The sequence below is a fragment of the Brachycentrus maculatus genome, unplaced genomic scaffold, assembly GCF_059751285.1.
Source record: "Brachycentrus maculatus isolate JH-2025_06_01 unplaced genomic scaffold, ASM5975128v1 h1tg000031l, whole genome shotgun sequence".
Lineage (NCBI taxonomy): Eukaryota > Metazoa > Arthropoda > Insecta > Trichoptera > Brachycentridae > Brachycentrus > Brachycentrus maculatus.
Window position 1 is genome coordinate 1,709,898 of NW_028280785.1, and position 20,602 is coordinate 1,730,499.

General features: G+C 29.7%; 3 protein-coding genes across 4 annotated transcripts in view; 2 read left to right on the forward strand and 1 right to left on the reverse strand.

Moving 5' to 3' along the window:
* The first annotated feature begins 1,877 nt into the window (after positions 1 to 1,877).
* LOC148312858 (putative oligoribonuclease) lies at positions 1,878 to 6,008 on the forward strand. The gene is made up of 3 exons (XM_088272481.1): positions 1,878 to 2,160; positions 3,629 to 3,852; positions 5,596 to 6,008. The coding sequence occupies exons 1-3, from the start codon at positions 2,100 to 2,102 to the stop codon at positions 5,935 to 5,937; spliced, it is 627 nt and encodes a 208-aa protein (XP_088128607.1). The 5' UTR covers positions 1,878 to 2,099; the 3' UTR covers positions 5,938 to 6,008.
* Positions 6,009 to 6,318: 310 nt separating this feature from the next.
* On the reverse strand, positions 6,319 to 9,014 carry LOC148312859 (succinate dehydrogenase cytochrome b560 subunit, mitochondrial-like). The gene is made up of 3 exons (XM_088272493.1): positions 8,966 to 9,014; positions 7,701 to 7,924; positions 6,319 to 7,121 (listed from the first exon to the last, which is right to left on the reverse strand). The coding sequence occupies exons 1-3, from the start codon at positions 8,983 to 8,985 to the stop codon at positions 6,835 to 6,837; spliced, it is 531 nt and encodes a 176-aa protein (XP_088128619.1). The 5' UTR covers positions 8,986 to 9,014; the 3' UTR covers positions 6,319 to 6,834.
* A 1,035-nt stretch (positions 9,015 to 10,049) lies between these two features.
* Positions 10,050 to 20,602, forward strand: part of LOC148312860 (uncharacterized) — a 35,454-nt gene continuing 24,901 nt past the window's right edge. For both annotated transcript variants that reach the window (XM_088272465.1, XM_088272472.1), the window contains exons 1-6: positions 10,050 to 10,356; positions 11,685 to 11,743; positions 12,584 to 12,670; positions 14,095 to 14,294; positions 15,826 to 15,979; positions 17,267 to 17,363. In XM_088272465.1, the coding sequence (XP_088128591.1) occupies positions 12,587 to 12,670; positions 14,095 to 14,294; positions 15,826 to 15,979; positions 17,267 to 17,363 (535 nt within the window). In that variant the 5' untranslated portion in view covers positions 10,050 to 10,356; positions 11,685 to 11,743; positions 12,584 to 12,586. The remainder of the gene's footprint in view (positions 10,357 to 11,684; positions 11,744 to 12,583; positions 12,671 to 14,094; positions 14,295 to 15,825; positions 15,980 to 17,266; positions 17,364 to 20,602) is intronic.

Below are 20,602 nucleotides of genomic sequence, written 5' to 3' on the forward strand. Positions count from 1 at the left end.
CTTTCCTGGAGAATATTTTATTTTATATTTTGTAGAAATTTTTTCCACATTATTTTTATTTTCATTCTTCAAGCACTGTTTCTGTGTGATTTGTAAATCTTCATTTTTATTATTAATCTTATCATCGTCCTTTGTTTTAAACCAGCATGTTGCTTCAGGGTGATATCGAGTTCCCTTATTTAATTTTTCACAAATCTTACATGGACTTTTATCTTTAATTTTATCACTAGTTCTTAGATTTCCACGTCTTCTTTGATTATCTTCTAATCGTTTTCTTTGATCATCTTCTAATTTTTCTCTCTCACTCCGAACATATTGTAGTAATTGTTTTAATACATCTAATGTTTCATAATCCATTTCCATTTAACAAAATTGTCGTTTTATAACGTGGTAATATTTTCCTTTTGAAAATTAAGTGTAAATAATATGTAAAGTGGGTGTATAATAATAAAATAAACAATGTGTTGCTTTGTAATTAAAGTTTATTCTTAATTTATCTTTATAATAATTTTTATATCTATCTATCTATCTATCTATCTATCTATCTTATTCTGACAGTTAATAATATTATCGGAAGTCTTTTGTTTAATTCTGAGCGACGCATGCGGCATCTGGTGGTAGAACTGTTTTATGTAGGTACTTTTTGTAAGTACTTAATAAAATGTATAGGTAGGTACCTAGTTATTTTATTACATATATATATATATATATATATATATATATATATATATATATATATATATATATATATATATATATATATATATATATATATATATATATATATATATATATATATATATATACATATATATATATATATATATATATATATAAATATATATATATATATATATATATATATATATATATATATATATATATATATATATATATATATATATATATATATATATATATATATATATATATATATATATATATATATATATATATATATATATATATATATATAAATATATATATATATATATATATATATATATATATATATATATATATATATATATATATATATATATATATATATATATATATATATATATATATATATATATATATATATATATATATATATATATATATATATATATATATATATATATATATATATATATATATATATATATATATATATATATATATATATATATATATATATATATATATATATATATATATATATATATATATATACTATCTGCCCACTGATTGCAAACGGCTATATATGGTATCAAAAGTTTTGATCAATATCACTAGTCCGTCTTTGGTCGGTTGGAAGATATTGCTTTTTAGCAATAAGCCCGCCAATGTACTTTTTATTTTCTGTACATGAAGTTTAAAAATAAATAAATAAAAATAAATAAAAATAAAATAAAATAAATATATATATATATTTATATATATATATATATATATATATATATATATATATATATATATATATATATATATATATATATATATATATATATATATATATATATATATATATATATATATATATATATATATATAAATATATATATATATATATATGTATATATATATATATATATATATATATATATATATATATATATATATATATATATATATATATATATATATATATATATATATATATATATATATATATATATATATATATATATATATATATATATATATATATATATATATATATATATATATATATATATGTGTGTGTGTGTGTGTGTGTGTGTGTACGTGTATCCAGGGCTGATTAAAAAAATATGCAATAATTTTATTAATTCCCGATAACATATCGATCCCACAAAAGTGATCATTATTTTTGACAACGGAACACTAAATCTTGCTGCTAACACGAGGTTAATCTGTGGATTTGTTTGTCTGAATGACAGAATATATAATTGTATCGAATTATACACTTTAATTTTTAACTGTAATCAGATCATGTAACGTTGCGATATGCAACCCTATAATTTTGCATTTTATCTTAACGGAAGTAATATTTTTACTAACTTCTTTATTTTTATTTAATTAAATTTGCGTTGAAGTTGTATCTTTTAGTTAGGTTAAATTAAATTATATCGATGTTGAAAACTTTATCACCTTACATATCGGCGTTTAGAGAAGTCTGCAAACACTCTTCAGGTATTATTTTAATTACAATTTACTTTTGAAAATGTTTATTTTATTCTACTGATATCAGACCCACTGTCACCAGACCAAAGGAAATAGTCGTAGAAAAAATCATTTTGCGCGGGTTTAAAAAGATTCCACGGTGTACGTGGGCACGCTAAAGGCTTTCTCTTTATAACACTTTCATCGCCGTATATAAACTGTGATTTTTCCAAAATTTCCTCATTATCTTTCTTTATTCCTAATAATAGTTTGTAATTCAATTACCTTTTTTGTGCATTATTTATTTTATACTCACACTATCACACTGATCGTTATGGGTGACATGGCAATTTTTTATTATTATATCCAAGATGCCGAATACATGGATATTGTGAGTTCACCACAGACCAAAGCAGTCAGCTTCCCATGTGAGGTGGTCAATACGGGAATCCGTGTAGTAGGTATGTGACGTGTCAAAACTCACATGATGATAAATTTGCATGAGCTCTGCACTTACCTATAAAGCTGTATCAGAAACAACAGTGCAAGTTTATTAATGTTGCTTACTCAATATTGCCAACTAAAAATTGGTATTTACTTTCAACTGCCCTACCCATACGAATGTTTGTGATACGTCTGCTATATTATCACCCAAACGCAACCATCCGTATCCCGTAAAAAGGTATAAAAAAAACTATACCTGCAACCTCAGAAATGATGTCAAATCTTTCATACCCGCATACAAATACGTCATACGGCGCATTTAGTATTTCGAGGTCAATATCGCTGGGTACCTCATTTGCAGAATGTGTCGACATTATGTTGATGTATTACATTCCTTACAAAATTTATTTTTTTAAATATTTACTAGAATATTATTACAAAAAATTATCCGGTGACATCTTATGTTGAGAACCAATGGATATAAAAAGGGTCATAAATACGTATATTATTTTAAAATTTCTATTACATTGTAAATAAGTATTGTTATAAATATAAATCTCCGCCTCTGTAGTGTAATGGTCAGCATAGTCGGCTACTTTACTGGAGGTCCCGGGTTCGATTCCTAGAGGGGGTCAAATAAATATAACTGATTTTTTCTATCTAATATTTATTCAATATTACCTGAAGCGGAGGGCTGATCACGTTACTTTCATGTGTTAACAATCAAGATAAAACTCGTATATATGATATAGTGCCTTATGCACCATTGGGGTGCAGATAAGGGTTTGAAGAAAAAGAGAACAAGATATATAAATCTTATGAAAAAAAAACTGATAATTTTTTACCTAGTTAATTATAAATCCCAAAAGTAGGGCGGTTAAATATGCTAATAATGGAAAGAATTACGCATACAGGTGCTTACACAGCTGTTATCCACATACTTCTTCCAGGCTCTGTATTCGGCTTAGGTTTTTTTCTATCCCAGTTCAGTACATGGAGCTTACTGTATGCTACAGGACCCATGTTAATATTTTTACTTTATCATATTTTGCAGCCTCCACCTTATCATCAAAAATGTCAAAGAATAAGGACAACCTAGTCTGGCTAGACATGGAGATGACTGGCCTAAATATAGACAAAGATCACATACTCGAAATTGCATGCATTGTTACCGATCCCCAACTAAATGTCTTAGCAGAAGGGCCTGATATAGTCATACACCAAAATGATGACATCCTAAAAAATATGAACAAATGGTGTATTGAACAACATGGAGAGGTATTTCTATCAAATTCTCTACTTATATTGCTGGGAATTTTACTTGTGTATATATATATATATATATATATATATATATATATATATATATATATATATATATATATATATATATATATATATATATATATATATATATATATGTTTTTAAACATTATACATACACAAGTCATATATACATATAATATTCCCGATGAATAATTTATATTTCTCCTTTTGGGACATGGGATTAAGGTTAACAAGACTGGAGCACAAATAAATAAAGTAACAAAAATATTTTTTTTAAATAACCAAAACTAATACTCATACATGGCAAAATATAAAAACAATAAACAGGTATAATAGGCATACTTACATTGCCGGCAATTTAAAAGTAGTTCCGCTTCAAAAATTTAAACAAACATGTATAATTGCATCCAATCAACATATCTTGTGTCAAACACGGCTCCCGTGTCCATACAAATATTGCAGCCAAGTGATGAACACTGGTGTCATGTTGAATAAAAGTAATGATCGCTGGTTTCATGTTTTGAAGACAGGAAGGAATACACTTGCGTATGATGTTTAAATAAAAAGTAGAATTTTATTTTGAACAAAGTTATGGGTTTTCCAAAATTCACAAATTTCCAGCATCTCTGTACGACATTAAGTATTTTATACGCAATGAATGTGTTAATTTTGTAGCCTCGTATTCCCAAGATGCTCCTTCATAGACTAATAAATTTCAGCAATAAAATCTATCAAACCACAAAACACTTGATCTTCTGCTTGATTATGTCCCCTCAAAGCTAAATCGACATTTATCGCAATATTTAATTTCCACTCATTTTAAAATAACCATTTTACTTTAAAATTGCCTCAGAAAGCCGGTTTAAGTTGTCATTCTACCATATTAGTATTGCACAAAATAAAATAAAATTGTATCCAACCTAACTCTAAGGTAGACTAGATTCCAAACAAGAAATGCATTATCTCTACTGTGAGTGATAATACATATAATACATTTACAACATTTTGAGTGTGTCCAAATACTTGTTCACAAAATCTGGATTATCTCCAATTACAGGAGTTATTTTCAATGTCCAGACTTCCATATTCTTCTTCAAAATGAAAATAACTCCTGTAATTGGAGATAATCCAGATTTTGCGAACAAGTATTTGGACACACTCAAAATGTTGTAAATAAATTGTCTGGTCAAATTATAAGCTTAAATAATAAAAATGAAAATGGTATTTTCTGGCGTTTCTCATGTGTGTGATTATAATCCAGGATTCGGATCTCACATACTAATATAAGAGTTTCTGCTTTATAAAGCTTCTTTACATCTCACCAATAGATGTCTCTAGTGAAGTTCTATTGATTCAAGAACAAGGTTTCTAAATTGGTTCATATATACAGAACTTCCAAGAATTTGAGTAGTGTGGTTGTCAATAATGGGTACAATTGGTGAATGTTACACGTGTGTAAAGTGGTCACTTAAACCAGCCTATGACGGTCGTCAGCCCCGTAAATGCCCAGACTTTCATAACCTTCTTCATCTTTGATGAGATGTCAAAAATAATATATAATACATTGTCTAGATTGTTAAAACCTGACTAAATTGTCACAGCTCTTATCGAATTCGACCAATGAACACTCAAGTATTTACCGATACACTTATAGAATGTATGTATTATGCATAGTAACTCTCATACTGTTACCTTCTATTGAATAATTACTCCTTTCCTTTTATTTCATATCAGACTGGTCTCACAGAAGCATCTCGGAATTCTTCCATCGATGTAAAAACTGCCGAAAACATGGTTCTACAATTTATTAAACCATTAGTACAAGAAGGCAAGAGTCCTCTAGCTGGTAACAGTGTTTATATGGACAGATTATTCTTAATGAAACATATGCCAAATCTCAACTCGTACTTACATTACAGAATAATTGATGTTTCAACTATAAAGGAGTTATCTAGACGGTGGTATCCAAATGAATACAAAAATATGCCTATGAAATCTTTTACGCATCGAGCACTCGTCGACATAAAAGAAAGTATAAAGGAGTTAAAATATTATAGACAAAATGTATTTAAATAACATTAAATAATTTAATTAAGAAGTTCTTTACAATAGGTAATAATAAAATAATATTATTAAAGAAGACAAAATACTGTTTTTATTTTAAGTGAAAGCCTGCTATGTTCTGTTAATGTAAATTTTTTACAAAAAAAGGGATTTAAGTTTTGTACTGACATTTCTTGGTGGAACTGCATTTTATATAATGAAATAACAACTTTGTAATTTTTTTCCACATGAATTTTATTAGACCAGCAACCGGGTTCCGTCGTAACCGACATCGTCAGACTGGTAATGTCGGTTACGACAAAACCCGGTTGCTGGTCAAATAAAATTAATGTGGAAAAATTACATAATTGTTATTTTATTATATAAAAAGTGATTTAATACTTCTTTCTCTTATATTGTGCCCTTGCAATGCCACTTTTTTTTTCTAAAAATTTTTCGTGCACTAAAATTAAACAGGCCCACACAAGAAAACGCTTGAATAGCTGATTTCCAAATGACATGAAAAATCAACAATAATTTAATACATGTTAAGTATCAATTTTTCTAACAATTGCTAAAAATTCCTACTTTTCCTGTTGCCATCAACAATGTATCATATGAAGTCAATTGACTCAAAAAAGAAAACATGTATGACATATTTTTTTCAGAAGGGCCACAACTTGATTACAAATGCATTTACTATGTAGTGTGGATAAATTTAATTTTACTTTTCGACTTTTATCAATGAAGATTTTGGCACTTGAAAACCATTTTCTACCGGTTACCGGTATCTTTATGGGTATATCTTTTATACCAAATGGATATAAAGTTCAAATTATCTACACTGCGCAGTTAACGTGTTTTTAATATCACCCCAGGGTCAAATTATATTTCTAACATTAACAGACCAGCTACAGAATCACGGTAAGTTTAAAGTGCCATTAGGAATCCTGTTAAGACAACAGCAGTAGCGAGCATAGTATATCCGGTGCTGTAAACTCCCTTGATGGTCAGGAACCTGCCAGTATCCCAGAGCAAGTGTCGAATTCCGTTACACCAGTGGTAACTCAATGGAAATGCAACCAGGAATTTGGCTGCCAGCAACAGTGCAGGGGAGAGTTGCATGCTTTCTAGCATGGTGACATAGTGGCTGATGTCATTTGGTAATGCCAAGTATCCTATCCCTAGACCCATCATGTATGCTGATAACGCCATACCTGGAAAAATTTATTGCACTATTTTAGGAGACTAGTGTACAGTGTACATTTTAGTGTGGTTAAATACGTACAGTAAAATCCAATCAAATCTTTTCTAAAAAGTGACTTATCTAAGACTCAGGATGACGGACAAAATAATTTAGTGGTTAAAGCAGTTTATATTTTTGTCCTTATTATCATTCATGCTATCTTTTACCTATTTTAACTATTTGGGCTTGTAATATGTTAAATAATGTAAGGCTTTTAGCTGAAAATAGCAAATGCTCAACATATTAGATTTCTTGACAATAAAAGAACACAGCTGTAAAATAGAAATGCTTTTGAATCAAGGTGAAAAAAATAAATTTAAAAATAGTTTTTAAGTAAAAAGTAAAACCAATCTGTTTTTGCAAACAATCTGCACCTCTTTCACATTCAAGCATCTCCTTATCATACCCACTGATTATTCCGACTCCTGACCAAACTACTTTTAAGTATTTGAAATAATTGATCATGCCAAATTTTTCTCGGTCTTATACTCAGTCTAAGCAGTTTGATAATAAGGCTATTTGTGTCTCAGCAGTCAGATCGGTTCCTCACCAGAAATCCTATGTGATATAGACAGCACGCTGGTGACTTGGAAGGAATAGATAGTCAGATGGGGTGACTGCGGACGGCCAATCCGAATGTTCTTTAAGTCAAAATCCTCTGAATTCTGGACCTTGGCTTTCTCGACATTCATGGTCACCGGGCGGGACATAATACGGGGGGCGATTGCGCTACTCAATCCCATGTGGGAGTTGAGCGCTCGCCCAAACAGGGAACTGAGGGATAAATCACAAATTATCAATAAACAAATGTGTAGTAAGGTATACAAAACAAAAAATATGAGGGAAACTACTGTAAGTGTATAAATATTTGTAATTTAACTGCAACAACGTGATTCCTATTTGTAAACGCAAACTAACTAGGGTTACCAAAAAGCAGAGGCGTGCATTATATATAGGCAGAAAAGCAGTGCCTACCCTGGATTACTCGCATTCCATACAGAAACACGACCCGTGTCTACTATGCCTTATCCTTACCCAACCCTACTGGCTACCCTGATTAAAAACTGTGCACGCCACTGCCTTAAAGTAGTACCTATTTAACTCAAGTATGTCCATATACATAGATTTACATAAAAAATAATTCAAAGGGAATTGAAATGTAGTCATGCATTCGTTTTTCTTAATTACTTATATAACTACACTGTGACTGTCACTATATACATATTTTATAAAATTAGATCCAAAAAAATGTACCTACAAACAATTTTATACCGTAAATCAAATTTCAGAAACATCCTACTAAAAAATTCTTTTTTAAGTTATTGATATTTACAATATGTTAAACTTCGGAAAAAGAAATTAATAGTAGTACGTTAACGAAATGAATTTTAACTCTCGATAATTACAATATAAAAAAAACTTGGTCAAATATATATTTATAACTAAAATCATCAAAAAAATCTAGTAGGTAGGACCTTAAATGTCTATTTTAAACATATTTAAAAAAATATCCTTTGGTATTTTTAAAACAACCCCCGAATTTAAAGTAAACATAGTAACTTCAATGAACTATGAACTAAATAATGTTCATATAAGATATTCTTTCGACAATAAAAATAATGTCACTAAGCACAACAGCTGTCACTGAAGAAATAACCTATAATACTGCATTACATAATGAATAATTATAAATAATGATACAAGAAAAACAAAGGGGAACTACGGAAAATAGCATCAATGGTGAATTGCAATAAGAATAAGGGAATAAACAGTTAAATTAATGTTCCTGTTATAGTTATAAATATTATTACATACCTTCTCAATAAAAGAGACATGTCAAACCCGAAATTTCGAAATTAATATTAAATACTAATGTTGCCAGAATAAGAAATAAACAAGTAGGTACAAGAAGACAACTTAAAAACAAAGGAAAATAATGAAACTAACGTTGCAATATTGAAAACATTAGTATGTGCCTACAGGAGTTTTCAGCTTTTGGAATTCTACACATTAACTTTTTACCAGCACAATTTTTTTCGAACGGAATATATAGTTTTAACCTCCGAAACTGCAAATACAAGCGATACCTATGTTTGCGACAATCAATGCCATCACTATTAATTAAAGACCAGTGACAACTTTTTTGTTACTTCGTTGTGGAATTGAAATTCTATGAAAAAAAGTACTGTGTAAAAATTTGTATATCTTTACGCATTTTGATTTTTCATTATTTTTTTACTATAATGTTCAAAAATAAAAACCATAAATTGGGTTAGTATTAAAATTTACGTAACATTTTGTATTCTAATGCAGGCAAATAAGTGCCCAAGCATGTAAATATAAGTTTGAGAATAATATCTGTAAGTTTTGCGCCTATGAGGGTTTTTCGAATTCTAAGGTCGATTCATCGACGCTTAAAAGATCAACATATTTAGTGGAAAAAAACAACAAAAATCACAAATAATTAGATTAAAATAAACTTCAATATTTTTTATAACCCCTGCAACTTTTTTTGTGAGCAAGCGATTGAGAAATATATCCAATTTAATTAAAATATTATCAATCAATGTAAACATTTGATTAAAAAATGTTTGAATTATTTGTTTATATAATTTAACATCATTGAGTGAGACAATAATGGCCAGGATGAAAAAAAAAATAGAAGGGTTTTTTTAATGCCACAGATTTGCCCCTGGGTAGCACTTGCGTTAGTTATTAAAAAAATATCAGCAAAGCCAAATATTTGCAAAAATTCTCGCTTTTTACAGAAATCCATTTATCGACGAATATTATCTTTTTTATGTCCATTTACACTAAAGCGCATGAAAGTTTGCCAACCACAATATAGTAACCGTGTTCAATAATTGCCCACTACACATTTCATTGTTGTGTCAAGCCATTTGATTGGTCGGTAGACGCGTGTAGACCGGGCTTTAGAGATGCTAAATGGACAGGGGAGTTTATTTACAATTCCCTGTTGACGTTTTCTTATATTTTCGATTATTAGGAAATTCATGTGGTTTTTCATAAAATATTTATGTTTAAAACGTTATTAATAGTGCACCCTTTATGTTACTAGCATTTTTATAATTCCATCGATGAATATCGCAACGAAAAGATGGTTCGAAATCGTCGCTCTGCCGATTCGGCTGCCCTGCTAACACCAGTTTAGTTTTCCTAAATACCCTACTAGAGTGCCCCAAATCGTGAGTATTCATTTTTACAGTTTTAATCTGCATTTAAATTGAGAAAATGTTTATCTCTCTGTTGTTTTACAACACAGCTGCAACTTAAAAAAAAACTTGCATGGTTGTCGATCAAATTTCATACCGATTTCACGGACCCCAATTCTTTACCTAGGAAATGTTTTGTACTTGAGAGTTTTTTTGTTAACATGAAATAAATTAATGAATGACACACATTTATTGATCGTTAATACCAAAATATTGTTATAATGATAAAATAATAGTTTTCCTGGATATATGAATTGCATTCGTAAACGCATGCCTGCGTTCCCATTGTGTTTTGTACTTTACCTGGACCCTACAAAGTACAATAAATGAAAACAATGTTAAATATGCGGTTTATTTATCATTATTCGCTAAATTGTATGTCGTTTCTTACATACATATAGATATATACACGAGAATATACCGAGACTAAAATAGTACAATTTATACGATTCTCTGACGTGAGTTGCGTAAAAATAATTACGATTAATTTTTGTTATTTTTTGGGTTTAAAAATGTCAGGTGAGAAATTGAAAAAAAAAAACAATTGAACCCAGTACATTTTAATACGTATGTAATTTGATACATATATAGCAGTTATTTATATATTTTTTGTTGTTCAACTTTGTATTTAAATGTTGTATTTAGTTTTTGTCCACCTCTGTAACGTAGTGGTTAACACATTTGGTTACCACGTTGGAGGTCCAGGGTTCGATTCCCGGTTGAGTAAAATTAAATGTAAGTAATTTTTCATTGTAATATACCCTGATAATAAATATATGTATATATATATATATATATATATATATATATATGTATATATATATATATATATATATATATATATATATATATATATATATATATAAATATATATATATATATATATATATATATATATATATATATATATATATATATATATATATATATATATATATATATATATATATATATATATATATATATATATATATATATATATATATATATATATATATATATATATATATATATATATATATATATATATATATATATATATATATATATATATATATATATATATATATATATATATATATATATATATATATATATATATATATATATATATATATATATATATATATATATATATATCACAAAAAATCACCTGAGAGTAATAAGCTGTGGTGCAGGATTGATCACCTTGCCTTAAGATATCACAGCGTCACTATGGGTGTGGATAAGGTTATACAGGGCACCCTGTATCTCATTTAAGTATAATATATCATTGTGTCTAATGAATAATTTAATTCCAGGTGGAAACATAGTAAGCCTGTAGAATTCCCCATCTTGGATTAGCCGTATTGGTTTACTGGTAAATATGGCTTCCTATTCTCTGTATTTTCCCCTTTTATATTTGTTTGTTTATATTACAAACTGTTGTCAGTAACCATTGCTATAACATAATTTTATACATTTAGCAATGTGCAATTTGATCCCAATTGTGAAATTTTTGTGACAACATATAAAGTTATTTTATTTTAAATATCCCAGGATTGAAATAAGTACATACACACATGCTATTTAAAATTGTTAAAAGATTATAATACAAATAATGTTGTATTTTTATTTGGATCATGGAAAATTGTGGTCAACTGTATGAAAAAAATTATATAAAGTTGACAACTATTAGTAGAAGTAATTACAAGAAGTTGTGTAAAAATTGCCGGTGTAGAATCTTTTACTAATTTGGAAATTTATTTATGTCAAAATATCTGCAGATTTCTGAAAGATGTCTGATCAGATTTGATCTGTTAAAGATGACTGATTAGGTGTTGCTGACGCATAAGTATGAGCAAAACCTCTGTTATATGATTTACGACACAAGTCGCCATTTTATTTTGCCAGGCTACAGTACTATAGAGTAAATTAATTGCGATATAAATTTCTTTAAAGTAATCTTAATTTGTTTACACTTTTAACGCAATTGAGTATCGCGTTTTCATAACGAATGATTAATTTTTACTGTCTCTTGAAATGTATTACTGTATTAGTTATTCCCATTATGTTCGCAAAATATACCCAAGCAATCCATGCAACTTAATTTTTCAAGAATTCATTTTTTTCAATTTTATACCTGCATAATTCTTTTCTTTGAGGGTAAAAAATAATATTTTTTACATAATGATGAGAGGTTGTATTATTATTTTGTTAGGAAATGGCTTCTCAAGATGTGCAGCCCGGGCAGCAGCATCAGACCATGGTTGTATCCGTACCCAACTCCATGGGACAATCCCATCAGGTAAGATCTTTATTTATTTTTCTCACTTTCTTCTTTATCCAATACTAGTTGTACTGATTTCATGCCGTTCAAAATCAAACTTAACAGTTAAATAAAACAAATCCTGATTAATTCATTTAAAAAAAATATATATATATATATGTACAAGGATTTATCGCATATTCAGTTTATATATCTTAAAAATTATAGTGAATATGTAATAGTGAATAGTAAATAATAAATGAAAACGGTTGATCCCTGAAAACAATACAATAGATATAATGGATTCAATATCTTATATCAATCTAGATTTTTCAAAATAGTTAATTAATTTGTCTTATTTTTCTTATTTATCATATTTTCTGAATAAGTCACCACTATTTATTGATTTGGCGTTTAATTTGTAGAACTCCATTTTAATTTATGTATTAATTTTAAATCAAACACAGATTTTTTGAGCCTCTAAGTTGTATTTTACTAACAAAAACACATAAAAATTATAATGTTACAATTGTTTCGCCTTGTTAGGGCATTATAATTTTTACACAATATAATTTTTTATGTGTTTTTGTTAATAAAATACAACTTAGTAGACTCAAAAAATCTGTGTTTGATTTAAAATTAATACATAAGTCACCACTAAATCTGATAGATCTTTATGCCCTATTGTCTCATAAATTTTTGTCAACTGCATACTTTCTTTCGCACATTCTGTTTTCAATTTAAATATTTCTTAAAAAAAATTCAATTGAAAACAGAATAAATATAATTACAAGATTTGTGGGTGACTGAATATAACAGAATATAACTTGAGCATATAAATATAAGTACATGAGGATGTGTTGAATTGAGTGCCAAGAAGCAACAACAATACTAAGTGTATTGTGAGTGCAAATGAGGCAGCATTATTTTGAAAATAATGATTGTTCGTATGTATATTGAGTGACACAATGACTGAAGCAAGTAATCCACACTTCAGTCAGCTTTCAAATAGAGGGAAGTTTTTGTTTGAAATTGTTCATCACTTGAAATAAACATTTGTCTAAAATTGTCCTTCATTTGAAATTAATATTTGTTTGAAAATTCCTTTAGTTTGAAAATCCCCCTTTTAAAAAAAAAATTAAGGTTGTTTGAAATTATTCTCATATTAATTTAAAGATGCCTTTCATTTAAAATTAATATCAGTTTGAAATGCCTTTTTTGAAAAAGTGGAAATTGATTGTCTTATGAAAACCAGTTTTAATTTTTTTTTTTTATATTTGCATTGAATTTTGATTACCTGAACACAGAACACACTACATATTGAAGTAATCTGTGATTAAGATATAGATGTACTTGATATTACATTGAAACAAATATGTACCTTTTTCGGTCCTCTGGCAACACACTTTCACCACTTTTTTTACTTTTCTATGTAGCCAAATTGTAATGTTCCCATTTTGCAGTTGGTAGGTGGCGGCATGGCACAGCAGCAGCAGCAACAGCAGCAGCAGGGCGGCGGCGGGGTAGGGGGCGCGCCGCCTCAGGGTGGGGGAACCGTGCCCGGAGGGGGCAACGGGGGCGCGGGGGGTCCCTCGCCCGCCTCGGCGCCCCCTCTGCCCATGGCCCAGCTGCAGCAGCTGCCGCACAACCAGCAACAGATTAGGTACTCGCTTTATTTTGGAGCTTTGATTTATTTTGAATTTTTTCATCATACTCATTACAATTTACAATAATCAGGACATTTTTAAAACAAAAAAGGCAGAACTCACTTCATGTCAAGGTTTTTAATAAAAAAAAATTATATTCCAATATCATTGAAATATTCATTACAACACCATATTTTATCATTTATTATTATGATGAATTATATAAATATAGATTGTAATTACGTAAGCACAAACATTGTTTCGTCTAATTGATTTGTGAAAAATCCGTGATCCGTGAAAAAAAGTGCCGAAACGCTATTTCACTGCGTTACATGGAAAAAAAGCCTTGATCATCACTGGCTTTTCCTGTGCCAAAGGGGGCATGTTATTATTTTGATGTTTAATTTGATGATTCTATGTTTAGTTTGCCAAAAGAAAATTGTACAGATCAGATTTGGGTTTGGGGTAACTTGGGATTAGATTACGACCCTAATTAGTATAATAATTAGGATCGGGGTTGATGAAAAAACCGCCAGCCAACAATGTGTTAACAATGATCACTGATTTCTCCGGCTTTTCTTCTCTTCTAGCAACATGTCCGATGAACAAATAATCATAGAAAGTCTTTCTTTGCATGTATGGATTTCCTAAGAAGCAGAGAATAGAGAGACACATACTTATTTATTATTTATTTATTTGAATTTAATGTACAGAAAAGTGTACAGAACTTCTATTCCTGAGGGCTGTGACTTTGTACAGAAAATAAATAAATACATTGGCGGGCTTATTGCTAAATAGCAATATCTTCCAACCAACCAAAAACAGACAAGTGATATTGTGATATTGATCAAAACATTTGATACCATATATATAGCTGTTTGCAATCAAAGGGTAGATAGTACTTGAACATTAAAAAACCTTAAATTACAAATTTACATGTAAAAAAACATAAATTACTAAAGATGATAATAAGTAGGGCAAAGGAAAAAGGGAGTTTAAGGAAGGAGGTAGAGGGAAAAACTAAGGGAGGAGGTTTGATGGGCAGTTAGGATTCTAATGATAAATTGTAATGTCTCAAACGTTTCTTAAAAGTTATGAGAAAAGGTGCATTTTTTACTAGGAGAGGTAATTCACTTCATAGTCTGGCCGCTTAGGCAGAGAAGGAATTACTGAAGAATGATACGTCATGGCGAGGAATGGAAAGTGTTCTTTCTTGGGAAGAACGAAGTGATAGACCATGATCTGAGAGGTATAGAATTTTTTTAGAAAGCTATTTAGGTGCATAGGGGTTGTGAAGAATATTATAAAGTAGCGTGAGAGATTGAAGATTTATGCGCTGGTTGAAGTGAAGCCATTTTAGTTCGGTGCAAGAAGGTGAAACATGGTCATATTTTTTAAAATTGAAAATGAAGCGGATGCTTTGGTTTTGTAGACGATCCTGACGATTTATAAGATCGACGTTCGCATCAATGTAGCAAACATTGGCATAGCATATTTATGCAAACTTATGGCGAGTGGTCTGAAGTTAGATGGCTAACCTGTCTGTAGTTATTCCAACAGTGGCAGCGACTGGGGCGGGGGCCGTGTGCAGGTCATACAGCAACCCCCCACTTATCTGCACCAGGTGTACAATACCAACGGGCAGCTGCTCGTTCCTTCCAATATCGCCCTGCATCCCGGGATCAATCCTCAGCAGATACAGGTATGTTTTACGTGACTTTGGAATTAAACCCGAGGCGAATATGAATTATTTGTCCATCAAATTTAATTAAATGTAATTCAAAATAAATTCACCCATATATGTATCAAAATACATAATAATATGTGACTAATAAGGATACAAATATAATAGAATAACATTTGTTTGTTTAAAAGGGATTTTTTTTTCATACTATAATAGCACAGTCACACGCAGTCACAATTAGAAAACTTAATAAAAAACTAACTAACTAATTTACCATCACAGCGCTTACTCCGCAAGGGTAGGCAGAGAGAATAGAACGCCACACCACTCTGTCTTTGCAAACATTCTTCGCTCTTCCACGTTCATGCATCTCCTCATACATACCCGCCGATTGTTTCGACTCCTAACCTGACCGCTTTCAAGTATTTGGGTCAGTTTTTATTAAGTTGGCATAAGTTAGTAAGTAAGTATGCCAACTTAATGAAAACTGTGGTTAAACTGGTGCATGGTGACATTTTGAAAGAAATTCATGTTTTTTATCTACAAAATAAATAAAAACAGCGAATGAAATCAGTATATTGAATAAATTGAAAAGAGTTTTTATTTTTAATGGGTTTTTTGTTCTTTCTCAATTTTATTTAAAATTTTGACCAATGTATACAAGACCAGAATTTGATATTTTACAAAGCATGGAAAATTTTAAATTATCAATAATTTGATTTTCAAGGATTTTATTAAATGTGTATAATAATTCCACTACATCTGTTATATTTCTAATTTTGATTAAATTAATAAATAAGCTCTCAAATTTTATTATTCCACGGGATGAGATATGATTTACTAAATGATGTTTTATGTTTCTTATCAACAATCTTTTTACAATTTGTTTATACACATGTCTAAATAAATATATTCTAAGAAGTTGGCATTATCTGCATCAATGAATCACTCACAAATTTTGATGACACATTACTCTCCCAGTTAAAAAAAAAAACATTGTGCATTATAAAGAAAGGCATTGTCTCAGCATTTGTTTTGTATTAAGTACAGATAAATTTATCCAGGGGGTCTTTTACTAATGTGTCATCTACATAGATAAGTTAAGTGAACTTTTCTTCTATTCATCATATCTTTGTAACACAAACTTCCTGACAACCAGTTTTAAAATGGCGTTGGAAGTAGCAGTTCAGAAGTAAAGTTATATTTATCTTCAGTGGACTGCTTAGAAAATGTCATTGTAATAGATTTCCAGACTTTTTTCCAGTTCCAGTTTAGTTTTTTTTCATTTGATGTTTTGTCTGGTAGGTTATAGCGGCAGGGAAGGCGTTCCAGGGCGGTCAGTTGGCACCGCACATGCTGACCACTGCCCAAGGAAAGCAAGTCTTGCAAGCTTCACAACCTGGTAAGTCCCGCCTTCCTTTCTGGTTGCTCTAAAATCTGGAACATTCCATCTTTCATCTCTACCTCTTCTATAACCCCGATTTCAATTAGATTTTCCCCAGCTATGATTTGTTGTCGTTGTGATTGCTGTTATTATTTGATTGTTAATCTTGATTTAATTGCGTCATCTTCGATATTTGCCAGGCGACCAATTCACAGATAATACGCAGACATTTCGTTCAAACTTTTTCAGAACATTCGACCTAATTCTATCTCAACATTACTTCGAAGAATTTATACATTGGTAATGTGCAACTTACATAATCTTAATCCTTTTCTACGTACTATTTCTTTTCCATTTCCCTTCCTAATAAGTTTGTCGTTAATGTTTGTCATTCTGAGCTCCTTTACTTACGTCATCTATATCCTGTCAAATGTATTCCTCACCAATAACCGAGAATTTGGAACACTGTACCACTCAAACGCCGTTATAAAATGAACATTCAAGTTAAAATTTCATTGGTCTCATGTGGTACCCTATACACCATTGAGATCAGAAGAAGATTGTGTTTGCAGATTATTCAATTTCAATAACATTTTTATTTGCCTAAGTGGCTCATTATTGAAAATATAAGTTATGTAGTCGTGTCAGGTTGTGGTCCTGTGGTTAGTGTCGTGGACTCTTAAGTCAGAGTTTCTCGGTTCGAACCCACTCTACCACAGTTTGATACCTATTTCTAATAATGAGCCGCTTATGCTCACGGAAACAGTATGAAATTGAAATATTTGTGTAAATAATAAAAAACCAAAATATAAAAAAAAAGGAATATGGTTGATCCTGAAACTCCGATTCGGAGTCTGAATGCTAACTGTGGGGCTGCTACCCTGGTCTTAAAATTAGATACAATTATATTTTACAATATATTTATAGCAAGTAGTTACGTGCTAGCCTCGTAAGTGCTTATATCTTTACTTTTTATTAACTATCCTGAATATGATGTTTTCTAATATTCTTAAGTGTAAAGTATGAAGTAAACAATAATTATGATTCTGTAAATATATTTAAACTAACCATCAATATGTGCATTATCTGTGATAAAGATCCGGCACGGTACCATTTCGATGATGCGCGACTAAATGAAGGTTAAAAACTATATTATCTTCGGGTAATTGATGCTGAAAAAAAATACCCCTATTTTGAAAATTGAGACTTTTGTTAGCAATACAGGTAGTACTCGACTTTGGTTTATTGCAAAAATTAAAACAAAAATTGCCATAACAAAGATTGTTCAAACCGCAAGGATAATAAACTAGGTTTGAATAAAAATCCCACCATAAATGTGTGAGTCATAGTTGTTTGTAGTCTGAATGTAGTTTGTAAATTAATGTTCCAATATAACTCGTGATAAATTTATGCTGAAAAGAACAGATACGTAGTTTGTACTGTTAAATATTTTTATTTAATAATGCATTTATTCATACATCACATTTCACAATAAAATAAAGATTGTTTTCACTTTTGTAAACATTTCAGGAACCAATAAATATGAAAATCGAGCACCATTTGTATTGTACTAAACCCCAAACACATCTTCAATAGCATTTCCTTATGTGTATGCATTCTTGTATTCATTAGGTGGGTGTTGTTAACACAAACTCGTATGTAATTTGGAATTGTCTAATTTGTGATTCTGTAAACATGCCAAAGACACAAGATGATTGAACTACATTTCTACTGATATTTTCAGTGAATTTTTCAGGTCTCACCTTGCAGGATCAAGGTTTTTACACACTATGATGTCATTAATAGTTGTTTCGGATGTATTCATTTGGAGTTGTCTATTATTGTGATTTTTAAAGTTCTGTATTTGTTATTGTCTAAAATGTCTTTTGTTACATATGTTGGCTGTGATTTTTTTCCAAATTTTTTATGTCTTTTTTATATTTTTGGCTTTTGTACATTTATTTTTTAATGTACGCAATTTTAAATATCTTATAACATATTTGGCAACAATTTTACTTTTAATTTCATAAACGTAATTTTTAGGTTTCACAGATGAAAAATTGACTTATATGGGAATACTATTTGCCTCTTCCAAAGCGATATTGATATAAAGTTAACATTTCAACACTCGGATCGATGTAAAACTGTGGACTAGTATTCATATTGCAAAAATTAGTTTATTATTTTCCCCTAAATATATACATAAAATGTTTTTTCTAATTACGATGGTAGGCTGAAAAATTCACAGCCTTGAGAGAAATAGTACTATGTATTCAGATTTACTGTATCATTGTTGTACCTTTTTGTTGCTTCTGGCAACATCTGCCATTTCTAGGAATGAGCGGTCATTTTTCACAACTGTTTAAATTTGCTTACAAATCTTTACAAATCCTTCAATAAATCTGAGGTAAAGGCCTTGAATCCTTGTTGGGAAAAGTGTATTAAGCTTCAAAGAGATCATAGTGAATAAACTTAAAATATCCTAGTACATATTTTCTCCTGGCTGTAAACTTTTCAGCAACTGTCGTATTCCAAGTGTCTTCTCAAATTTTATTTAAAAAAGTTAGCCGCATTTTATGTATCCCATGTATAATATTTTGCATCTACTATAAAATTACAAATTAATCTAAATGTAACAATGATTCTTGGTAATATAGCAGTAAAAGAATGACCTAAAATAATATTTTCATACTTTTAATATTGTTTTACATATCGCTCACTCCTTTCAAGAACGTCATAATTAAAAAAACTTGATTTTTCAGGAGAACGTTTTTAAAGTTTAAAAAGAAATCACAATGTATTAAAATAAACATCAAGCCACTTATTGAAATTTTTACTGTGCAACAGATCTTTTTAGGTAAAACCTGAAGGTTTTTTCTCCATTTGAAAAATATTTAGTATTTTTAAAAAATCATTAAACAATACCTTTTCTTCAAAATGCAAAAACAACATTTTCTGCCCTGTAGCGGGTAAATATTAAGTTTAAAATATGCCACTTTTGCTGGTATATAGTACATTTTCTGGGCATTCCGAAAACATGCACAACTCAAAATTCACGATTTTTTATTTATGACGTTCCTGAAAGGAGTGAGCGATATGTTTGTAAATATCTCTAATAAATACTTTTTTGAGTTAACTATAGTAACTCATGTTTGAAAATAGGAATCGAAATGTATTAAAGTGGAGTCGAACCTGAAAACATCGAGTCCCTGACACTAACCACGGGACCACAACACGACCACAACACGACTCGACAC

What these genes read in the sequence shown, in the direction of transcription:
- LOC148312858 (XM_088272481.1), top strand. Translation starts at nt 2,100, where the DNA reads ATGTTGAAAACTTTATCACCTTACATATCGGCGTTTAGAGAAGTCTGC. An exon ending in AGTCTGCAAACACTCTTCAG is followed by an intron (nt 2,161 to 3,628) that starts GTATTATTTTAA and finishes CATATTTTGCAG; the next exon opens with CCTCCACCTTATCATCAAAA. An exon ending in GTATTGAACAACATGGAGAG is followed by an intron (nt 3,853 to 5,595) that starts GTATTTCTATCA and finishes ATTTCATATCAG; the next exon opens with ACTGGTCTCACAGAAGCATC.
- LOC148312859 (XM_088272493.1), bottom strand. Translation starts at nt 8,985, where the DNA reads ATGTCTCTTTTATTGAGAAG. An exon ending in ATGTCTCTTTTATTGAGAAG is followed by an intron (nt 7,925 to 8,965) that starts GTATGTAATAAT and finishes TTTATCCCTCAG; the next exon opens with TTCCCTGTTTGGGCGAGCGC. An exon ending in TATATCACATAGGATTTCTG is followed by an intron (nt 7,122 to 7,700) that starts GTGAGGAACCGA and finishes AAATTTTTCCAG; the next exon opens with GTATGGCGTTATCAGCATAC.